Here is a 24967-nt window from a genome sequence, read left to right as displayed (position 1 = left end):
GACCTTTTTATATAAATCTATATCTGATTTGAAGAAAAGTATTACCAAGTACCCCCCCCTCCCCCTTTATTACACCAAGGGTAGATTGTTATGCCCGTGGACATGGGCTAGTTCATTCTTGCATTGTGCAAATTACTTAAATACTGGTCATTTCATATTAATGTTAACAATAATAGCAGCAACATCTGCTCACGGGGATCAACTAACTCAGTGCTGAAACATAGCTATGTTTGTGAGGGCTGCAGTTTCCAAACCGTTTTCATTTACAGTAGCAGGGGTACATTTGAAAAATGGTAATTCTTGTCCAAAAAGCTGGAAATGTGTGTAACTTATACTGCATCTTGGGAATAGTTTATTTTTTACATTGGTTGTGGCCCTTTTGATACTGGCCATCTGCCAAATAGAGGCAGCATTCTTATAAGAGGCAAATGTCACATTTAATATGCTTGTTGCAGAAAGGGGTGTCCTTTTTACTGGAATACATCTCCTGGATAGATGAAATTTAAACACTAAAAGTCTATACTGTACTGGGCAAAAGTAGTATTTTATTTGTAGTCCAGCAGACAGTCTGTCATAGCAGCTGCTGATTCACAATGTGCTCATGTTTACAAGAGCACTGAATTTAACTTTCTTCTCAGTGATATTTCACTCCCATGTTTTGTCCAGAAATGCTATTGAGAGGTAGAATCCCCTCCTATGGTGCTGCAATTCAATTGTGGATACTAGAATTCAAACTCCCATGTTTCTCTAAAGCTGAATGTTCCATGACGAGGTGAGCAGTTTACACATCCACCAAGTTAATAATGATCTGTCCAAAATCCAGTACCACGAGAATTTCAGTCATCTGTCCACTTATATTTGTAATTTTGTAAGATTTGAGTTGTAGATCCAGCTAACTACAATGGTTCAAGGGATACTTTGTTGTTTACTTCAATCAAATGGATTATTGGTAAGCTACAAGGTTGCTGTAATCACATCAGTTGAAACATTGGCAAAGTAAAAAAAGAAATATTAATTGAATTTTCAAGGTAATATGCTCTTGCATGCAGCCTTACTGAAAGGACTGCAAGATCAGTTGCTTTGTAATCCATTAGTCCAGACACAACTGCTGTCAATACCCAGTATTTGGATTACTCCAATCAAAATTTTCCCAGCTTCTCTTACAGCAAGGAAAGCAAAACAAAACGGCATCTTCAAACATGTTTGCCTCTTTATTGCCACTGAAAAGAGTGGAAGAAGAAGAATCTGCTTGTGCTAAAACTGATTGGAAATGAAGCTTTATTTGAAGATTCTAAGAAGACTTATTTTATCAAAAGCAAAAGTAAACTATTTTTAAAAGTTGTCAGATTTTCTCAGTACCTTTTCACATTATTATTCCAAACAGTGATAGAATATTTAAGCAGAAGCATTTTGCAGTCATTCCAGACAAACATTTTCACAATTTGGGGGGGGGGGGGGCGCGAATGTTGCTTGTTTCCACCTCCATGTATGAAATTTACTGCAATTTGTCATAGTTCTGTTTAATTCACCTTGAAACCAAAAGAAAAGCTGAAAAAGTAAATAAAAGTATAACAATTGCTGTGGGATGACTGTAGTGTCGTTATTACTGAGAAATAGATTTGAGCAGCAGCATGTAAAGCTGAGAGGAGAGAATATGGTATTGTACAACCTTCCCTCCTTTCAGCTTTGCTATTGCACTTAATTCCTGAAAATACTTTGGTTGGTCAGCTTGCTTGTTTTCCTGACAGAATATGCTTCCACGAAGGCATCCCAGTTAAAATGCTGAGTGAACACCTGTGCTGCACACCATTATTGGGAAAGAATCACAGATTTCAGAAAAGAGTCCTTCCAGTGAACAGTGGTGTTCATTTTGCTTGGCTGTACTATTTTCACAGTACATGAAAATGTTTTGCCAGATAATAGAATCATAGCATTGGAAGGGACCACAAGGCCCATTCAGTCCAACCTCCTGCCATGCAGGAAAAGCTCAAAGTACCCCTGACAGATGGCCATCTAGCCTGTTTAAAAGCCTCCAGAGAGGGACCCTCCACCACACTCTGAAACAGGGTTCCACGGCTGAACAGCTCTTATAGGCAGGAGGTTCTTCCTAATGTTCAGATACAATCTCCTTTCCCATGATTTGAACCCATTGCTCCAAGTCCTAGTCTCCAGGGCAGCAGAAAACAAGCCTGCTCCCTCCTCCCTCTGACATCTTTTGGTGTAGCAAAAGAGTCAATAGTTAACTTCAGAAGTGTAGCTGTTCTCCCTCATAAGAATTCTGCCCCTTTAGTTAAATTTCCCTTCAGTCCCCAGATTTAAGCACTATAGATAATAAAACACTGATGTTTAAATTCCTTTGTTAACTGCCTGTCCCTTTTCTTTGAATGCCTATACTGTCTTTCTCGATGCTCAACTGACATTTCAAGTCGCTGCAATGCTAGAAATTTTGGAGCATTTCATTGGATAACAAAATACTTATAGGGGGCAATGCCCTCATTTCAATTCCCACACATCTGCACCCCTACTGCTATGTAACATTATTGTACACGTCTTACTGATTATGTCATCACATGGTAAAATGTGAATTTTGCCTGTAGCTCGTCATCAGTAAGAGGCAAGCACCAATACTTAAAGGCACCATAACTTCACATACTCCATGGTAAAACTCTAGTATGGAATAGAGACCAGGGCTCGAAGCTCATTCAGATTAAACCCTGGAAAGGATCCCCTGAGCAGAGCAAATACTGGGCAAATTCAAGATGTCTGTGCATATCTTTGTCTGAAGCAAAACAAAACAAACAAGCAACAAGCAGCAATTACGAAAGCAAAAGAATTCAAAAGGTTAAGATTGTCTGTGAAACAACTCATATTATGGGCACTTATGGCACTTTTCAGTTCCTTAGAGACAATGGTAAACATTTTTACAAACACTTAATATCCAGCTTAAGTGAACATCACTAGATTCCCCCCCCCCCCCATACAATAATTCCAATAATTACTTGAGTAGCAAAAATAGCTGTCCTCCATTCATTGTCACAGCCACCATTCCAACTTATTTCGCTGGAAGCAAACGGGGAAAGGGAATACCTCTTGCGGAGTCCCCAGTCCACCCAAAGTTATCTTCATCCCACATTTCTTTCCTAAAAAGGACACTGCGATAGGTTTAGTCTCTTACTAGCTCTGAGTAGCTGGGATTAAAACCCAAATTGCCTAACAAAATTACATGCTGTTCCAGAAACACCAAGCGTCCTGTTGCACTTCTTCAAATGATTAAAAACAAAGTGTGTTGGAGGGAGAGATTGTAGGGCCCTTGTGTATCAACTCTGTCGAGACACAAAATATCTCTCCCCACCCAGCACAAGTGATTAACTGTCAGCATGCACTTTGATACAGTGTACATGATGGCTACCAGAAAACCCAAGTTATTTATACCTCTTATCCAGCAAGGCAACAACAAAATGCCTTTCTTTTTTTTTAGAACAAGAAAAAATGTTAGCACATTATTTTTTCACTGGATATACAGATGTTCTCAGGGCCTTTATGCAATATGTTGGGTTTTTTTTGTGCAAAAGATATGCATTTCTTTCCTGTTTTTCATAGTCTTTGTCCCCTAGGGCAGTAACCCTGTTTTGGGCACAATGCATTTGCTAAGAGCTTGAATCACTATATTTCTTTCTTGGCACATGCAGACTTTACTCCAGTAGAGCTAGCTTGTATCTTTTCTATGAATATTTGGATTGCTGTTATCCCTGACCCTTCTGGCTAGTGTGTGTCAATAACTAGCAGGAAGTGACAACCTCACGCTAGTCGTTTTGTGAACTACCCATTGCATTGTTCTGAGGGAACAATTTAGTGTGTTTCATTCTTAGAAAACTGCTCCTTCACTTAGATGAGTTTTGTTGGCCACCTGTTTCAAAAAGAAGCGAATAGCAGCATTCCTGTTTTCTCCCTCAAGCACAAAGCAGCTATGTGTTTCTCTCACTGAGAGGTCCCTTGTAACTGTGAAAGGTCTGTGGTGCCACTGCCACATTTTTGCAGGAAAACCCTCTACAGCAACAAAATGTGACAGCAGAATGATTGTTATAGCAGTATTGTGGTTGGAGAAGACATTGTTCTTGCGATTTCTCAAAATCAGAGAATAGAAGCGGCATCATTAACAGGAATTCAAGGGCCTTTCACTTTTTAATTAGCCACATGGCTCCAAGAAGTAATGCAATACAACAAAGTCAGGTTCTTACCAAAACAGGCAAGAAAACTTTGGAGGCCCTTTCTTGTTTTGGCATTATAACCAGGAGAAACGCTTGGATTTCAGTCTCTAAGGAGATGTGGAGACTGTTGTGCTGATATCCAGAGAGGGTAGAGGATGCCTGATGAGATGTTTCTACAAGAAGGAAACCACCTCCTCTCCAGGAATGATAGACTTACAAAGCCATGCCTGGTTTTGTTTTGAGATCGTATAGACATTGTCTAGGGTTCCAAAAAAGCTCCCTTTTAATATTGTATTTCTCCACATCTCCTTAGTGTCTTGCTCTCCCATCTTCTTACCCCACTGCAGTAATCCTACTGTTGCTCTCTGCTCTTGTCAGGGGCTTACTTTTGAGATTGTATGTATGCCAGATACTCACATCCCTCCCTTCCCAGTTCTCCCTCCCCACCCACCCCAATGGTCAACAATTCCACCACTAGTCCTGTTGTTCATTCATCTCCATATCAGACACTAGGATATTCTTCTCAGCAGATTCACTAGGGCTGGAGTTGGTACGGCTGTAGCGAGCACTTTCAAATGTCCCTCGCTCTGAACTCCACCGCCGTTTGTACAGATAGATGGCAATAGCTATCAATGCACACAGTGCTAAGGAGGAGAGGATGACCACTGCAATGGCCTTTGTGTTCTCCAAGAAAGCTGCAGAAGAAAAAGAAGGATGAGGAAGAAAGGCCCACTTTAGTGGAAGAGTACAATTCATAGAAAGGTCATACAAATAACATCACTAGCTATATTTTTGGTTAGCGTAAGGAAGGAATTGTATGCAGACAACTGAAGCAGGAACATTCTTGTCATGTGGATTTTAAAAGGAGGAACTTTCATTGATGTGAAGAGATCTCACTTGAACCCTCTTTACCTGGGAAGCAATGTTTACACACCTAATATTTCACCTTTTTTGGGAGGGCACAGAATGAGACGTTAAGAACACATTTTGTGTCAGAGATATTTTACACAAATGTCTCATGTAAAGTTTACAAAATGAATTCTATGTTTCAAATTGTGCAAGAAGGTGAGAACATTTGGGGTTTTTTGGGGGGAGTGGGATCAACTCCCTAATATATATTGCTAATATGAACAGTCTCCATCCAAATATTGCACTCAGATTTATCCATTTGGTTTCAAACCTATGACTGCATCTGCATGATATAGAAATCTGAATTTAATTTTAATTTCTTAGAATGCTGTTTTTATATGTTATTTCTTTACATGTGATAGATATTATAGGTTTACTATATCACTCCATCAGTTCCCGCACCACCACCGCCTTTGCAACCAAAAGATAACCTCACTGGTAGAAGTACCCTGTCCCTGTCCTCAAGTGAAGAAAGAAGCTAACTGTGAGAAAAAAAAGACAGCAGAGGGTTGTGGCACATTGTCCCTTCATAGCAAATTTTACTGAAATTCTATTCAGAGATTAATCATGCTAATAGCTGACAAGTTTAAATGATTCTGTGAGTGGAATAACCCACAGAATATCCTACCAATGGAATTGCATGTTTGTATACTTCCGTTTTCACCAGACTCTATGTATCATTGATTACAGTCAAAATCTTTACAGCTATCACTTAGGTATTTATGTGGCTAAATCACCCAATGTAGTTACATCCTCCCAAACTGTAAGTCTGATTTATGTGATCATAATTCAGGTGCTTCACCAACTCAGTGTGGTAAATGAGTAGGATAGCGAACTGCAAGAGTCAGGGTCTTTTGCAAGCACAATTATAGAGGATCTGATGGAGGTAAACTATCTTTCGTGATCCACTGTAATTGAAGCTTGCCTGCTTAAGCTCTGCTGCTTCTAATTTGTTGCCACATCCATAATGCAGAATACTCAAAGCCCTGGGTTTACAGCCAGATTAACAAACTATAAACTGATCCAATTTCAGTACTGGAGTTTAGGGAGGAGCAGACCTACAATGAAGCAAAATGTTCATGTTCCAGTTAATACATACCTGAACTGGAGAGGCGGTTTTCTTCCACTGCCATGATAAAACAAATCCAAGAAAGCACAGCCAGGGAGAGAGAAAAAACCAACTTAGTTATGTGTCTCCAGTACAGTTTGATTTATTGCTCAGAGAATTAGGCAATGATTTTAAGACAGGGTTGTTGTATGTTTTCCGGGCTGTATGGCCATGTTCCAGAAGTATTCTTTCCTGACATTTCTCCCACATCTATGGCAACCTCTGAGAATGCCTGCCATAGATGTGGGCGAAACGTCAGGAGAGAATACTTCTGGAACATGGCCATACAGCCCGGAAAACATACAAAAACCCTGTGATCCTGGCCATGAAAGCCTTCGACAACACGATTTCAAGACATTCCATACTGAGCTCCGCCATGCTTTGTTTTTGCATTCCTTGAATTCCTATAAGCCAGATGTGTTAAACAGAAGGCCCATGGGCCAAATTTGGCACATCATTTTATGTGGTCTGCGAATCTTTCAATGACAGGGCAACAAAGTTACAGTTATATAGTCTTACAGTTGCAAAATACCCTTGGAAGGCAATCATAAGATTGAAAGAGTCTGCTGTAAGCATAGCCATACTGGATCAACTCAATGGCCTCACTGGTCCAACTTTCTATTCACATGGTGCCCAATCACTTGCTTATAAAAGCTCACTAGCAGACTTTGAGTGTGACTTTTTCCTCCACCTTACACACAGTATGACATAAACCAGCATGGCACATTACCCTCACCTCATTTATTAAAATCCCTTTTTAAAGCCAACTATGTTGGCAAGCATGTCCACATACTGTGGCAGTGATTTCAACAGCCCTCATCAGATATTTCTTCATTGTTATCCATATATCTCTTTTTCCACCCTAATCATACTTGTCTACTTGCTAGGTCGTGGAACAATCCAAGCCAATGACATTTACGCAATTACTTCGGTCTTTGGTTTTCCCCTTTAATATTAAGAACAAATACATTCCTTTTATGGAATCATCTTAGGAATATATGCAACACTTCCATGTGTATAGAACTCTTCAAAAGGGAAAATGCAAAAGATTAGGCTTATCTAACCCAGATCCCACTTTCCATATCCTCTCTTCTTGGAAGCTCTTTCCAGTCCAAATTATAAAGGATTCCATGAATTTGCAAAGCTGCACAGATTCCTACAAAATCCTCTGCTAGCACAATGTAAGCTTTTGCCTGACTCATGTAAGACTAAAACATAGCAGCCATCAACTGATGAAAATAATGTCGAATAATTTAATTCATGTCTACATTTAGCCTGGTCAGTCATCTGTCCATCTCACCAAATCCACATGGGGACCCAACATTTACTAAGTAACTTTATTGCCCGTTTAACCAGTCTCTTCCTTCTTACCCACCTAACTAGTCTCACAGATTGTTGTGAGGATAACATTAGATATTTTGTCATTTTTACTCACAACAGTATAGAAATAAATACCTATGAACCTCATCACTGAACTTATTATCTCATGCAGAAGTCAGACTCCTGAGCATGAGAGAGATGGCCAGTCCTGCTGCTTCGCTCCCTGCTTACCTCGGGCTGTCTTGCAAATGACCCCCATTGTGACATTGGAGCAGGAGCCCAAATGCCAAACCCCATTGCTCTTCTGAATCCAGTAGCAGCTGTTTGGGCTGAGCATGCTTGGTCCAGTGTCATGCTGCCCCCAGTTTGAATAATTCACTGCCATGTTGTCATGCCAGACGAGTGTCCCCCCTGCAGGGAAGAGAGAAATAGTCTATAGTTGTGAGAGAAGATGAGCAAGAAAGTGCTTCAGCATGAAAAATGTATCAGACCTATGCAGCAAATTATACAAAACATATATCACAGATCCGTTTCCTCAAACTACTCTGCCACAGAGTATGCTAGGAATTAAGTTGCAGAGATGACAGCATAGTCTAGTGCAGGACTTCTTAAATGCTTCCACCTGATAATTTTTACATTATTTTATACTTATATAAAATACCGTGTTTCCCCGAAAATAAGACAGTGTCTTATATTAATTTTTGCTCCCAAAGATGTGCTAGGTCTTATTTTCAGGGGATGTCTTATTTTTTTTAATGAAGAATTCACATTTATTGCTGTACAGTAATTGTCATCACAAACCAGCAGAACCAGACAAACTGTGAATCCTATTGAGAATTTCTTGTTACTACCATTATTTCCATGTACAACAATCTATGGTACGTACATTTACCAAACCTGCATATGCTCTGGTGTTCTGTTCGGCAGGCATGCTTCCAAACACAAACGGTGCTAGGTCTTACTTTCGGGGGAGGCCTTATATTTAGCAATTCAGCAAAACCTCTACTAGGTCTTATTTTCTGAGGATATCTTATTTTAGGGGAAACAGGGTATGTATAAAAACCAAACATTTATTGATAAATCAGCATTTGCAAGGCTTGTTAAAAAGCTGACATCCCTTTTTATGAAATACAGAGTCCACTGTAAAGTCTGCACAGCAGTCTTGTGTAAATGTCTAAAACAACTACCAGGTAAAGTTCAAAAACTTCTACTGTTGCCAAATTTTGGGACCCCAGCACTGAGCGAAGGGGACCCCATTTGGGGTTGGAACCCTACAGTCTACAAAGCAGTGGTCTAATGGGAAAGAGGAAAGAGTTAAAGCCCAAGATCCAGCAAAGATGCTGGTGGAACACAATATTTACACTATTGTTGGGAGAGAGAAGATGCTTCTCCTTCATCACTTCTTCCCCCAGTGAGCAATAACTGTCAGGAAACTCATGGGGCAGCTCAGACCCACTGGTCACTGTCCAACAACAAAGCTCCTGGGTATGTTCCATCTACCCTTATGTACCTGGGAAAGAAACAGTAACCTGCACCTCTAGAATAAAGCTGTTCACAAGGACAGTCAGAATGCACACAAAAACAGCTGGACTCATTCCAATGTGGAGGCAACAGCTGGGAGGGACATTGTACAAGGGGGCACAGATAAGTCCTACAACATCAAAATTCATATGCTGGTGTCAGCAGAAATTAAACCAGTATTATATCATGAAGAGGACTCTTGGGAAGTCACTATAGTGACACATGCCTTGGTTACAACCTGTTTGGACTAAGATAACACAGTCTATTTGGGGCTGCATCTGGAAACTTTTCAGAAACTTCAGTAGGTCCAGGCTTTTGACAGGCCGGGTACAGGGTTATGTGACTCCCCTGTTGAAACAGCTGCATTGCGTCCTGGTCTCTTTCTGTGCAGAATTCAAAGTCCGGCTTCTGATCTTTAAAGTCTTATATGGCTTGGATTTTTAAATGTACAGAGACTGATCACTTGGGAAGGAATCTTCTCCACAGGTGCTCCTAGACTGTAGAACTCCCTTCCACGAAAGATCCAGTTGGCCCCCACTCCGCTCTCTTTCCACTGGTAGGTGAATTCTTATTTATTTAATCAACCATTTGGATTTTAAATTTTAATTATGGAGCTGGAGCATGCCATTTTAAAAGTCTTTTATTAAAATTATATTTTAAATATGCTTTGAGAGTTTTTTGTCTTTAAATATGCTTTAAATAATGGTGGCACATAATTCTTTTTGAACCCTTGTATGTTAATGTTTTAGTCACATCTTTTCAAATTGTTGTAAGCTGCCTTGAATCCCATTTGGGAGGGGAAGCAGGATATACATTCAATAAAAAAGAAAGAATGATTCACTTTGTAAGCTTTATCTTGTGCAAGAGTTTGTGCAGGCTACTGATAAGGGAAGCCTGCTGTGTGTGTTGTTTTTCTGGTCTCCCAGGCAGAGATCCTAGGGATTAGTGCAGAGATAGCTTTTTTGTTTTTACGACTTGCCTTTTGGTCCTTCAAGGCATCTATGTTTACAGTGTGCAAGTTTTTTGACTTAACAGTGATCAGAGTAGCAAAATCTGGTTATATAAAACTCCATCCTCACAAAAAAAAAAAACACCCACAAGAAACTAAAATAAAAACAGCAAAGAACCACCACTAATAAGATGCTGTCAACTGGTTAAGTACAGAATAGGATCTCCTGAATTTTCTAGCACGTCTGACAAATTTCTTGTAACAACATAATTTTCCTCCCTTTACAACGTCAGAAAAACATGGTCCTTCTCTGACCTCTCAACAGAATGGTTTCATCCTCTCAAGAACTGCAACTGTTCTCTTTCATCTACTGCTCTATAACTAGAATCAGGAATCTTCTCACCTACTCTAGCCATCTACTACCAAAATCATGGTTTGCTCCATCATGAAAACCATGTGTTTTATTAAGATTTGGCACTATCCCCAAGCCTTCATATGTTTAAATACATCCAAAAATTGCATATTTACTCTTGTTTTCTCATTCCCCTTTATTAATTTTAAGGATGCGGTTATTGATTGGAAGCCTCACCGAGCAAGAACTTATTATTTTTAAGCATTCATCAGTGACCATACATGGTATTGATTATTCATTTAGCTAGAATAAAACTGACCTGTGTCCATGTAAAGTCAATTTTTGGTAGATTTTACTGCTCCTCAGTTTACAGATAATCTACACATACAGTATCACACTCGGCACTTCTTTCTTTGTTCTGTTGTACAGTTGACAATGTGCCTATCAATTTAGAAAAACATTAATATACCTTTGGGGTTAAAGGCCATCCCCAGCCAGGCTCCTTTGGACTGGCCCCCAGAATATTCGAGGTGCTCCCAAATAAAGACGTTCTCTATCTCATCCAGGATAGACAGCACTGAGCCTCCAACTGTGGGGATGGGAGAGGAAAGAGATACACCACCCTGAAAGTTCAATAAGGCAAGAAGAGCACAGCTTGCTCACAAGTTTACACTTCACTTTGAGTGATTCTTAGCTGCTGTTGCATTATACCATCGAGAAACATATACCGGTACTTGTCATATGCACATTTTGTCATAAGAAAAACATGGGCAGATCATATACACATATATGTCCACATGCTTCTAGATTAGTGGGTAGATGGAGTCAGGCAAGGACTGTGAGATAAGGGGAAAAGGTGGGCCAAAGGCAATAAAATCACAAGAGAGAAAGAGAGTTCTTCCCCAATTCTGACTGTCAAATATACAAGCTGGCTTGCTCTTTGGTAGATAACATTTCTCTGGGCACTCTCCACATATTCCCATGTTTTTTTCCAGAGTAGAAACAGGAAGAGCAGCAAGTATTCAAAATGTTTTACATGCATTTCCTAGTTTACAATTCTATGGTCAGTGTTATATATTGAAGACCGGGAGACTGAAGCTGTAGGAAGTGGATTGCCTTGCTATGTTCATGGCATAGATTAAAAATTCACACCAGGAATCTCCTGATTCATGGGCATGTCTCTTAGCAACCAAGCAAAATCAGCTCAAACCTTGTTACTAGAAACATATTAAAATGAAAATGGGAGTCCAAAATAGTCTCATGTTGGTCAAACTTTCTCTGGGAATCTGTTAAAGTTCTCCAGTGCAATTCTACGGTATGCTTTGGCTGGAAGCACAAGACAGTAATTTCAAGGAAGAAAAATAGGATTCTGGATTATACATAAAGATGATATTGCATGCAGGGTCTTGAAATGGATTCCTCACATACTACATGGATCTATGCTATGTAACAGCACAAGATGGTCAAGAATTTCATCTTGTTCACATTTAAAGTGAAGTAACCTGATTCATGTTTATAGACCTGAAACAGATACACATGCTTTCTCTCTCACTCATGTAATCTATTTTTTTATAAAAAACTCATACATATGCACACACAACAGATGCAATCCTGCATGGCTCAGCAGCACAGCAATTCCTTATGCAGAACTAACTGCATTTATCAACATCGAATCTACCATATTGCTTCTGAAAGTGTTATCCCCTCAGGGTTATTTGACAGTCCTTTGCCCTTAGGTTTACAATTTTAAAGACAAGGCAAAAAGGTTGGAAGTGGAGGAGTGGATTAAGTTCTGTAGAAGTTGGCTGCTCTTCTCTCCCTCTGGGGCAGTTGTGGCAGCTGGGATAGAGAACAGCAATTTCAGCGACCCCCATCCCACCCCCTCTCTCCACCCAGCAGGACAGGGATTTCAATCCTATTCCTTCCTCTGGAGCTTTGGTCACTGCAGAGGGAGGAAGAGAACATCAAACTCTGCAGGGGCCAAAAATAAACACATGAAGATGTAGGCTTAGCTTAAAAGTGAGTGTGTCACTTATGAGATGCCAGCCAATCTATGTTTACTATAATATGGGTAAAGTGTGGCCTATGGATCATATGTGACCACAGGGTCTAATTTTTGCAGTTATTAAAGATTTTTTTGAAGCACACTGGAATGGTTTGGAGAGTGGAGGACGAGGACGGATATTGCCTTCTACCCACTGATTTAGTTATTTTCCATGATAGAATGCATCATGCCCTCAAGGCCTTGCTATTTTTCTGTTTTCTCTAAGTAGCTGTCCAAGTACCTAAGTGGAGGAATGCGTAGGCAGCAATCCATATTACACCAAAGAAAGAATGGATGAATGAATGAAAGAGTGAATGAATGAATGAAAGCAAAAGCATAGACAAAGCAAAGGCAAAGAAAAGATTAATAGAGCTGAAGTAGACATCTTCAAAGTCAGAAATGTTGGAATCGTATTCTGGAGAGTAGATCTTGTTCACCTTATGCCCACAATAGCCCTACAGTGTTCCCTCACTATTTTGCGGTTCACTTTTTGTTCCCTCGTTGTTTCGCGGGTTTTCAATTAATATTAATGTACACATTTATTGCGGTGTTTTCACTGTTTCGCGAGTTTTTGCAAAGGGTTTTGGAAGGGGGGGGAAGAGACAAATAAAGGGAGAGGGGGGAAGGTAGGGAAAGGTTGAAAATAAAAAAGGGTTATTTAGCTTCCATTCTTCTTCTCTGACAGTGTACTGTATATTGTAACTGCTAAAATAAAATACAGACTGCATTGTAATAAGTGGTCTGTGGTTTGCGGTCCTCCACACACAGAATAAATATAGTGTCCCTACTTCACGGATTTCCACTTATTGCGGGTGGTCCTGGAACATAATCCCCATGGTAAGTAAGGGAACACTGTATTTCGGAAATTTTTACCTTTTTGACACCTCTTCATAGCTTCTTTCTGGCCTATCACAGCTTCCATGTGGAAGGCATAGCAATGATTCCGAAAAGGGATCCAGGAAGAATCCTCCACCGATTTAGGACAGCTCCCATTGTAGCTCCATTTGTGAGAAGAAACAGGACCTTAAAAAGGAATTATGGGTTAAGTTAAAATTTCTGAGCTTTTCATTCAAACTCAAAGGGAGAGAATGCTCCCCTCTTTCACCTCCTCTCCTGTCTCTATGAAGTTTCTGCAGATATACCTCACCTGCATTCATCTTGCAGATAGCCCCTTGCAGCTTGGAATCACAGCTGGCCGTTCTCCATGTCCCATCTACATCCATGTATGTGCATCCGATAAGTTGTTGTGGTTCTCCATCCTGCCAGTTTGTGTAGGAAAGACTCTCCTCTGTGAACCACACATAGCTCCGTCGTGCCTAAAAGCAACCAATGCAAATAAAAGATCTGCCATAATAATCGGGCCAATGAGATATACAAGAGTAGTTCATATTAGGAGCCCCCGGTGGCGCAGTGACCCTTGTGACAGCAAAACTGATGACTTGAAAGTTGTGTTGCTGGTTCGAATCCAACTCAGGGAGAGTGCAGATGAGCTCCTTCTATCAGCTCCAGCATCATCCGGGGACATGAGATATGCCTCCCACAATGGTAAAAGCATCAAAAACATCTGGGTATCCCGAGCAATGTCCTTGCAGACAGCAAATTTTCTCACCCCAGAAGTGACCAGAAGTTTCTCAAGTCACTCCTGACATGAAAAAAGTAGTTCATATTCAGAGTGTGAAGGGTGATGCATGTAATAATGGGGGGGGGGAGGCATTTTGCACCCAATTTGGTTCAAAACATGGTCACAGTATATCAGAGGTAGGCCAACTGCAGTCTGCCTGTGCCCCACAGAATCCAACTGCAGACCACAACATCCCTGAAATACTCCCATTTAATTTCTTTTAATCTGAAACGCCCCCATACCAGATAGCTGCTAAAAAGGAAGAAATTCTTCCCACTTGTTTAAGGCCAATGAAGAGGCTTTCTTCAAAAACAGGAGTGTCTCCTGTTTAGAACAAAAGGCATCTCCTGGATCTAAAAGAGGTAGGTAGGGAACACAGGGAGTAATAGGGAGGATATTCAGTTTCCAGCCACCTTTCCAACTAGTTTCTTTCCAGTCATTTGACCCATAACAACAACAACAACAACCAGATAGATCCATAATAGGATTTAAAGAATATTGTATCCAAAAATTGTGTTCAGACCAGCAAAAAAACAAAACACAGACTGGCATTTTATTGGTGACACACACACAATCTATACTATTCTCTTCCCCTCGTTCTCTACCCCACATCCTCCCATTAAAACTGTAAGCAGGTGTCAAGGCCTAGGGCGAGCTACTTCTGCTGCTTTTTAGTGATGTGAAGTGGTGGCAGCAATTTAGACCATGAAGATATGAATGCCCTAGGTTTCTGGGGGGAAGGAAAAAGGTGTGCTCTGTTTGAAAGAATATCCTTATTTCTCCCCATCACAACCACCAGATGCTGCTTGATGACCTAAATGCTTTTTCTTTCTCCCTCCACTGGAAAGTAACAGCAGAACTTGACATCTGCCAGGAGCAGGAAAAGATGTGGAACTGGGTGGGCAGAACTATGCTCCAATGTAGGATTTCAGGTAAAAATTATTACTATGTTATGTGTACAAATGTACACAGCAATTAAAAAGTATCACTGCTTCACATCAGAATCCATGATTAATTAAATTAAACAACTTCCCACAGCTTAATGTCAAAATACAAATTTATCTGCCAAATATGCATTATTATTTGAAAAGGAATCTGTTTTGAATTAGGGAAAGACTTTGAAATAAATTACTTCTAAGCATTCTTGTTAATGGATTCTGTAATTACATTTCTTTCTTTCCTTTTCCCCTGTCAATTGGCTGCCAATCTTGGGCTCACTTCCAGGTGGACCCTGTATACATTCGGCTTGTGAAACCTATACTGTAAAATTAATGCAGTTTGACACCACTTTAATTGCTATGGCTCGGTACAATGGAATCATAGGAGTAGTTTTATACAGTCCTTAGCATTCTCTGCCAAATAGAACTGGGCCATGGACAGTGTCACACTGCATTAATTCTACAGTGTAGATGCAGCCACGGAAAACATATAAATTTCACCTTCAGGTGATATATTTTTAGTTTTAAGAATTATACTGCTCAAAACAAAAACCCCAAACCAGCGAGGTTGGCATTTGTAAAAATCACTTTTATGCCATGCCAATTTCTGCACACCCAATTCTTGCCTTCACTTGTCCCCTGCTTCTTAGTGCTGCCTGAAGCGGGGGGCTTTGCCTTTCAGCATAGCAAGACCAGCTCAGCCTTCCCCATGCCTCGGCCTCACAGGTGCCTCACCTCTTCCTTGGACAGGCCAATCCAGAGCGGGGCACGCACACTGCTGATGGCTTGGGTGAGGTAGGCCTGGGTATATGGCTCCATCACATTCACCAGACTTGCGTTGAGGCTCTCACAGAGAAGCACAGCATCGTGCCACTTGAGCGGCTTCTTGAGGATGCGGTAAGTGCAGTTGAGATATGAAAGGGTGGCATTGGGAGCAGGGGAGAAGGTTGCTGGGGAAGGGCTTAGGGTAGGATCTAGGGCAAGGGTGGGAAAAAGAGGATCAAAGCTCTTTAGAATTAAAATCAAGACACCTTTGCATTGTTGCTTTAGAGCACAGCTTCTTAAACTTTTTCAACTTGCAACCACTTTTTACCCAAGACATTTTATGTGATATATAAGTATACTGTGAAACCTTGACTTACAAGCAAGCAAATGTAGGAGTTTTTTGAGATACGAGCCGTCGGTCGGTTGAGTTTTGCTTAAGAATAATAATTATATAATAATAATATAATATAATATAATATATTATAATAAAATATCTCCTCAGGGGACATGAGAAACGAGATTTGGTGCGAGGGTATGCCACCTGCCATCTTAAGCAGGGCTTTAAGGGAGCAGCCAGCAGTGCTCCTTGCTCTTGTCCTTGCTGTTATTTCTGCAATCCCAGGGCTTTGGAAGATTGTAGAAGAGCTGAAGGGCCAGGGGTCTATCATCAGTAAACTTCTATGCTGATTAAAATAGGCAAGCTACATAGATACCTGTTGTTCTAATTTATCATAGCAGAAGAATTTTACTGAAATTTCCCACTCGTAGCAGGAAAAAAAAACTTATGTTATTGGCTTATAACCTTTCAATCCTGCCCCCTCCTCCAATCTGAAGAGAGTTTCCCTTCCCGGCACTGGATTCACTCATTTTAGAAACATTTTGTAAGGGAGGAAGAAACAAACCTCCTTGGACAGGTTTTTTATTGAAACACCCTGCAAGTGAAAGCGAGGAAAGTGTGGCAAAAAAGGCAAATGTCAATGAAGAAAATTAAGTGAAGTCTGATCTTGAAGAAAAATACATAAACTACACTTAATAAATCCAGTTTATTTCTTTACATTCTCTTTTATTGCGTATTATTATTTATACATTATTTGTTATTTATAAAGTACATTTTTCCTATTTAAAATCACATAACAAAAATTTGGTGTGGTTTTTGGGGGGCTGGAATGAATTAATAGCATTTCAATGGGGAAATTTGATTTGACAATTAGGGTAAAGAGCTTGGTCACAATGAATTAAACCCGTAAGTAAAGGTATCACTATATAAAACAGGTATATAAATTGAACCGTTTTTATTGTCAGATGGTTAAATCCCTGGATATGGAGGACCAACTATACCACAGCAATAACAATTAGGGCATCCAAGTATGCAAAAATAAAATGCAGGTTATTGGCCTGTAATACCTGTCAGTCTTCATTGGCAAAAGCTGTGGTGAAGAATACTAGGAACTGCAGTCCAGCAACATCTCGAGGGCTACAAGATTCCCAATCCTTGTTTTAGAATCAATTTGAATAGCAGCACCAGTTTAATTCTAATGTCTAACAGAACTCACTGATCACCATACATGTATTTTATTAGAACCTCTCCCCAACCAGCCACTTTCATCAGCTGTCAATCCTTACCTGTGTTTATTAAAAAAATCAGTCCATCAGAGGGAAGGTTAAAGCAACCATGACTTCTTTTTCTAAACATGTCCTAGGATAAATCCTGGCGGTATGAGCAACAGTAGCACAAACGGAACTGTAGGGCAGCTAACATTGCCCTCTTTGCATATTCCACGCCACATTACCTTTGCTCCTCTGGCAGATGAAGCCATGTTTCTCCTCCAGACAGTTCCTATCATCCCAGCGACCAGTAAAGAGGGATGGGTAGCCATGCCACACTATGGCACAATTAGTCTGTAAGAAGGAGCAAGAGGATCAAAGGCACTCATCTGTGTTCACAATGTTGCAGGTTTGTTGTCTGCTGCCCCAGATGGTAGGATCAGGTCTAATAATAGTACAATAGGTTTTGACTGCATATTAGAAGGAATGTTTTAACAAGAAGAGCAATTTGGTAGCTGAACCAATTGCCCAGAGGGATGACTAGTGTGTTCAAAAATAGGCCAGAGAGCTACCTGCAGGGGATTCTTCAGCCAGAGTTCCTGTACTCTTGCAGGGGACTGGACCTAATGCTTTATAGGGTCCCTTTAAACTCTCAATAGAACTCTCATTCAAAATTATGCAGCTTCCAACCACTTAGCATTTGCTGCCTGAAGCAGCTGCCTCACTGTGTCTACTAATGAGCCCTGGATGGGGGAAGCACAAAGGTTTGGCTTACTGGGTTGTCACTGGCAGTGGATGTTTTGTACCCAGATGGCTCACCAGGAGCCCAGTTGACATATTGGACCAGTTCAGACTCCACCCACTGGAATTCCTTCTTTGCATCATGGAAGCCAATCCACAGGTCACAAGTTATATTTGGGAGAAGAGTGGTTATGAAAGCTGTGGGAAGGAAGCAAAGAAATGGAAAGTGTTTGACACATTATTTGAGAAATATAGGGGCTTTGTGCTTATAAGGAGAACTGAGAAGTCATAATACTGCTTTGTTAAAGATGTCTTTAAACAGTACTGTTGTTTTCTTTTTTTAAAAACTGTTTTCTAATCTCTTTTATGATTGCCTCCCTAGGGAACTGTGTTTCCCCATCCCAGGGTGTTTGTGCCCCCTCTGTGCTGGTCATGGACCATAATAAAGTCAGTTTTCCCCAACTCCAGCATCAATAACTAGGTTTGTTCCAGAACCAAAATGAATGGCCCCCAAGTAAGAGAACAAACACATGCCTAGCTACTGAACAATAATAGAACTGACAAATTGCATTTTCCCATTTCCTTGGTTTAGCAAACACTCCTACCTGGACCCCAACTTGTTTAATTCCCAGAGATTGTGTGTTGTTATCTGCACATGTACATTGGGCCCACTGAAGTTCAAGGATCCATCACAGATGCAAACAAAAATGTGGACAATCATACCTTATACCAGTGGTTCTCAACCTGCGGGTCCCCAAATGTTTTGGCCTTCAACTTCCAGAAACCCTAACAGCGGTAAACTGGCTGGGATTTCTGGGAGTTGTATTCAAAACATCTGGGGACCCACAGGTTGAGAACCACTCCCTTATACTATTAAATGGCAATAGTGTGACTGCACATGCCTTGGCATGTCGGTGTTCATGCCGCCACCATTTACTATTTGAAGCACAACAATCCATGGTCACAAGAAATTGCGGATCTACATCCAATGATTCTTGAAGACTCGAGATACATATGTATTTGCATTTGAACAAAAGAAATCCTGGATAAACCTTACCTTGTTCCAGGTGATTGGAGACAGTAGCCAACATGCCTCCCTGAATCTCACACTTGCGCTTTGCCTCTGGCCATATCACCTGCTCTTGGCTGTGAATCCTAAAACACTTCATAACGTAGAGAAAAAGAAAAAAATGAAAGGCAGGGTCTTTTCCCATTTTTTAAAAATTTATTGCTTCATTTTTGTTGCACCGTTCCTCATGGCTAACCACAAGAATCTTATGTTAAGTTGAGAGACTGTGACTCTCATCCATTTAACCCTTGCAAGGCTTTGAGTCCTGTCCTTGTGAGACCTAGCTTGACACATCACCTCCTCCATAACACAATTTTCAGTTGTTTATCCCCATAAGCTAACAACTAGCTTGGCCAGAGAGAAAGCTCCTCACTCTGCAACTATTCTGGGAAATATGAAGAATTTTCTTTTCTTTTTCTGAAGCAGCTAGGACACATGAAGGACTTGTTTTTCCACCCATCATCCCAGTGAAGCAAGACTGGCCATGCCCAGAAAACTCTGACCTCCACGATGGATGTTATGCTGACCAAGGATCAGTGATTCAAGTACCTTATTGCTGAGTTCATGCCAACCCTGAGCACAGCTGCCTGGTGTTGGTACGGGCACGGATGGCAAGGTGGTTCTATTGCTCCGTTTGCAGATGTAAGGCAAGTCAGTGAGACATTTCTGGTCACCCCAGTCCTCTGCAAAAGAAGGGAAAATGAAGTGTCAGTGGATTTGTTTTGGCTTTGAACACAAAATGTAAGATACAAGGGAACACATGGCAGACCCAATGCCCCTCTACACACGCACACATTTAGGCTAGTATCCTGATAGTCATATATACAGAAATAATATCACCCAAGTTTGGTCTTTCTAAAAAGACCAAAGTCCCTAGACATACCATTTAGCTGCTGCAGTCCCCTCACCCCCTCGAAAATTCAGTGACTAGCAGAGAGTAGGGGGTCCTCATATCCAGACAGAGAAACCACGTCATCCCTGAGAGCTCTGAAGAATCACAGCAGATCTTAATGGATGGTATCACTTATCTGTTTCTGGGGACATAACCAGATGCTTCCTTTATCTTCCCACCTCTCCACCAGCCACTAAAAGGGGAGCTGCCGTAGCTAAATGATAAGCCTGGGAGCATGATGAGAACAAATATGTAGTGTAGTTCCGCCTGTGGAACTATTAAACCATGCTGTGCCATACAAGATCTTGAGCTTTATATTGCAAATTCTAGCATAGGAAAAAATCTGGAAGAGAATCTGTGAGGAAGTCTCCTATATTCTCTGAACCCCAGAAAAATCAGTAACTGCAATGTATATTACATGTAGCAGAACAGCAGTAGTCAACCTGCATATTTTGTTGCAATTTTTTTATGTACAGTATTTCTATTTTTCTCTTGAGGAGCTATGGAAAGACAGTTACAAAACAGAATTAGGAAGGGAAGGAGAGGGAGATATCCTAATAGTGCCTTAGTGGTAAAGAAATGCAGATGAAGGACTCCTTGATCACTGTAATCTTTTCGCCTCTAACCTTACAAAGACCTTTCCTTTTTTAAAACGGGAAACATTGCATATACTGTTAAGTTATTCTCCAGAGGAGTGATATGACTGCATTTCTAATAGATCCATCTGATCGTTTCTAGCTTCTGTGCATACACTTTCATCTATTTGTATCACTCTGGTCCTATGGGACTTAAGATGGTAGCTGAAATTCATTATCATTATGAAAACAAGTAAGTTGGTGATTTCATAAAATAATTAGAAGAACTTAGAATCTGAGAGTTTCATAGTTTCTTGTGTTCTTCGGGTCATCAACAACAGGTTCAGCCGTAAGTGAATGACAGAAAATAAACAGACGAGTCACTAGAAACCTATTCACACTACATAATTATAGTCCTATATTCATCTTTAGTAACTATGGCTGCCAAGGCTGCATTCTGGGGTTTGTAGTTCTATGAGATAATAGATCTCAATGCCCTTCCCTAAACTGCAGATCTCAGTATTCATGGGATGTTGCCATGGAAACTGAAGTGGAATGAAACACTGGACAGGGAATTATTTTGGTCTTGGGAGCCGAGTTCCCTCCCGCAACACACTGAGCCTACCCCTTCTCCCTAACCTGGCCCTTACTTTATTTTTTATCCCTCCTTCCTTTTGATGTAGACTTAATGCAGATAAAAGTAGAATTCACACACAATGAACATTTTTCCACTTAGCAATACCAGTGGTGATTAAGAGGATCTTACTGCTCCAGGGAGAAGGACTTGTCGGAAGGGGATAATTTCCTCAAGACTCTCTGCTGACTGGGTGAGGAACCTCAGTTGGCCAGATTTGACCTGGAGGGCTGCAATCTGTCCTACCCTCCTTTTAGAAAGGGACTACACAGCCCAATTCTCAGCTGAGCAGAGAAGAACACAACATCTGACTTATTTAGGAACATCAGCCATTTGTATGCTAACCCACTATGCACCTCGGCTCGCTGTCATGTACACACATTTCTTTTCCTTGCTGGTAGGTCGTGGCTTGCCTGGTGCCCACAAGATGAAGTTTAAGGCGGAATCATCGGACCACCTGGAAAGACAAAAGGTACATTGTGAAAATTGTGCAGCAGAAATCCAGGTGACAAAGAAAGTCTTCTGAATAGCAATACTGAGGGCTAGGGAGACAGAGACTCACCGAAATCGTCCATCATTCTCATAGGTGTTCAGTCCAATCCACCAGTGCTGCTCCTGGCCTCTTGAGAACTAGCCAGATGGAAGGATTGTAAATATTTATATCAGAGGTGTCAAAAAGAAGAAAGGAAATCTCAGCCTTACTCTTGCTAATGTGAACAAGAGGAATCTTGTTTTGTCAGCCATCCTTGGTTTTCTATTTTGCCATCCCCATTTTTAGTCAAACTTGGTCTCAAACGCTGGACTGATGAAGCTAGCTTCATGGCTAATTGTTACAGCTTTTGTCAGCACAATGATTTGACAGGTTTCAAATGCTTCCCTACCTTCTTCAAGTTTTGCCCCAGAAAGTTCAGCTCAGCTTGGCTGTGAACTGACACCAGCTCAGCTTGGAACCAAGTACAGATCCGCTGAGCCTGCACCCAAGTGGAGTGATGGTCAAAGAACTTGTATTCAGCATCCTGATATTTCACCCACTCATTGCTCCCTGTAGGGAAAACAGGAAACTTGATGAGATTCTGACATGACTTGATCCTTTCAGAGTAACAATTTTAACTAATCCTTAGAGCAAACATTTATTTAATAACTTCCCATTTGATAATTTAGCTTTAAAAAAAAAAACAGTTACAGGACATGATGGGCTGAAACAGTCAGAGATTCTGGAAAATGATTAAACTGCTTTTCATCCAATGACATGGATTCGAAGGCATTAAGTTGTGTCTGTTTGTGTGGCTTCAAGCTGCCTGTTGATTTATGGCAAGCTTATTAATGTCATAGTTTTCTTAGGCAATAGAAACTCAAAGGTGTTTTTTCAAGTTCTTTCCTTTAAAATGTACTCTACAGCACTTAGTTTTCATTTATGGTCTCCCATTCAAATACTAGCCAGGCCTGACCCTGGTTAGCTTCCAAGGTAAAATGAGATATCATTTCATAGAATCACAGAATAGATTCTACATTGGCAATCTAGTCTAACCCCCTGCCATGCAGGAAAAGCACAATTTGTTGCCCCCCTCCAGATGTTGCTAGATAACAGCTTCCATCATCTTTGACCACTGGCTATGGTGGCTGTGGGAAACTGAATTGGAGATTTAACTCAATTGGAAGGCCACAAGTTCCTGAGCTGTGTTGAGTCAAATGAATTATCATCCAATACAATAAGCTTGGTTCTATTAGAAACCAAACCACGCACCCTCAAAGGAAAAAACCATAATGGCTTATAACAGTCCATTGTTATGCATTCCAGAATACCAGGATCAGATATCTCTCCCCTCAGAAAATGACAGTTCCAACGCTACCTATCTCATACCCCAGACCCAATGGAAGTTGGATCCCCCACAAATGTATTCAATTCAGCCACAAAGGCCTTCATGTAATATCAAAATATTCCAACTTTCTCGGGATAATGTGTTGTGTAAAAAAGTGACTCTTGTATGTGTTAATTTTGTAATCAGAATACATATCCTAGGTTCCAAGAAATGGTGGTTAACTTTTCCCTCTGTCATGATCCTGACTCACATCCCACATGTTTAGTCCTTTTCAAAATTAAGACAATACCCATACTTTATTATTCTAATCATCCTTATGTTGTCTTACTATTACCAGCATCACTGGATTCCTCATAAAATCAACTTGTACAACTTTCCATGGGTATTTTTAGTAAGATCTGGCTGGTTTAGGCCACCCTGGCCTTTGCAAGCTCACACCTGATACAGGATGAATTCTGTTACACAGTTGCCTAACAAGGATCCATTCAGACAAATTGGCTTCCTGATTTTCACATGGACCAACCTTTTTTTCTCCAGAGATCCAACCCATACTCCTTACTACAGACTACAATGTCTTACGGTGACGAGCTTGAAAATATTACTTTTTGGAGTAAAATTCCCCAAATCTCAAACGGTGGCCATGTTTCTTGATTATTCACAGGAGCTGTGGTCCAAAAAAGTAGCTTTCTCCAACCCTGTCACACACACACAGACACACACACACTTATATCTACTGGTGACAAATTCATCATATTAGGTTTCAAAAATATGATGTAGTTAAAAACAAACAAAACAGTGGCACTCCTTCCCTCTAGCCTGGATTGAACTAGAACAGCTGGTACTCAGAATATCTTGTGAATTTGTAGTCCACAAGCCACTGACTTCTAATCTCTGATAAGCTCCAAAAAAGAAACAAACAATTGTAACTAATGGGCAGAAATGGTACCAGTTACTGGCACATGAAGAAAGACTACAGATAAGGTATTCCCCAAAGTACAAAGGCAAGAGGCCACTACAAACAGAAATATAATCCAATAATATAAACTATAACACAGTGGATTATATTTCTGTTTGTAGTGGACTCTTGCCTTTGTACATGGGGAAAGACTGCCAGTCCTCCGCATCAAAACACATGTGTTTTGTCTACAAAGTGAGAAAGGAAGGGAGAAAGAGAGACTTTCATGGAAAAAAAAAGCTTTAATGGGGATGATGGCATATATCTACTCACCCTGGATAGTTGTCTCTGGTTCTTTTATCTCAGTGCCTATTAAACAACACCACAGGATCAATAAATGAGAAAAGGAATGGAACAACCATATTTCAGCATGTTTTTTAAGTTCATGATAGCAAAAAGACCTTCCAATGATAATAACAACCATAACAATAATAGACGATGTTCCTATTTGCACTATAATCAATGGTGGTGATGTAGAAGGGCTAAATACTGTCAAAGAATAACAAACCAAGGCTGTTATTATTTATTTGAAGAACTGGCAGTCCCCAAGTTACAAACATCCAACTTACAAATGACTCATAGTTAAGAACAGGGGTGAGACAACAGGAAGTGAAAGAAATCTACCCCTTGGAAGGGAAACTCCAAGGGGTAGATTTCACCAATCCTTGTTCCACAACAAGCCAATTTTTTCAAAATCCAATTATCACAGGAACAGGACGTGAAGTGAAATTTTCAGGACAGGGGCACTGACAGCAAAACAAACACCACAGGGTGTTAACCCTTCTCTATGCTATCCAAAACTATACATCTATCAACTTAAGAACAAACCTACAGAACCTACCTTGTTCATAACTTGGGGACTGCCTGTATTTGTATACGCTGCTTCCACTTCATTAAAAGTCCTCTGTTCAATTTTCAACAGGTTTTATTTATTTCGTGTCAAAAGCATTGCATAAACAAATACATTTTAAAATGATGGAAAATAAATACTGTACATAAAT

General features: G+C 40.5%; 1 protein-coding gene across 1 annotated transcript in view; it reads right to left on the bottom strand.

The window, feature by feature from the left end:
* Positions 1 to 1192: 1192 nt before the first annotated feature.
* mrc2 (mannose receptor C type 2) overlaps positions 1193 to 24967 on the bottom strand; it is a 73988-nt gene continuing 50213 nt past the window's right edge. Inside the window, exons 16-30 of the mRNA XM_062958212.1 lie at positions 24240 to 24275; positions 22073 to 22233; positions 21754 to 21821; positions 21548 to 21648; positions 19640 to 19773; positions 19079 to 19184; positions 18056 to 18219; positions 17526 to 17634; positions 15706 to 15944; positions 13559 to 13727; positions 13285 to 13434; positions 10837 to 10956; positions 7777 to 7956; positions 6217 to 6243; positions 1193 to 4903 (exon numbers count right to left, since the gene is read on the bottom strand). Of these exons, the coding sequence (XP_062814282.1) occupies positions 4683 to 4903; positions 6217 to 6243; positions 7777 to 7956; positions 10837 to 10956; positions 13285 to 13434; positions 13559 to 13727; positions 15706 to 15944; positions 17526 to 17634; positions 18056 to 18219; positions 19079 to 19184; positions 19640 to 19773; positions 21548 to 21648; positions 21754 to 21821; positions 22073 to 22233; positions 24240 to 24275 (1985 nt within the window). The 3' untranslated portion in view covers positions 1193 to 4682. The remainder of the gene's footprint in view (positions 4904 to 6216; positions 6244 to 7776; positions 7957 to 10836; positions 10957 to 13284; positions 13435 to 13558; positions 13728 to 15705; positions 15945 to 17525; positions 17635 to 18055; positions 18220 to 19078; positions 19185 to 19639; positions 19774 to 21547; positions 21649 to 21753; positions 21822 to 22072; positions 22234 to 24239; positions 24276 to 24967) is intronic.

Source organism: Anolis carolinensis, chromosome 6 (genome assembly GCF_035594765.1).
Source record: "Anolis carolinensis isolate JA03-04 chromosome 6, rAnoCar3.1.pri, whole genome shotgun sequence".
Taxonomy (NCBI): Eukaryota; Metazoa; Chordata; class Lepidosauria; order Squamata; family Dactyloidae; genus Anolis; species Anolis carolinensis.
Note: the sequence above shows the minus strand (reverse complement) of the source record. Positions and strands in the feature narration are given on the sequence as shown.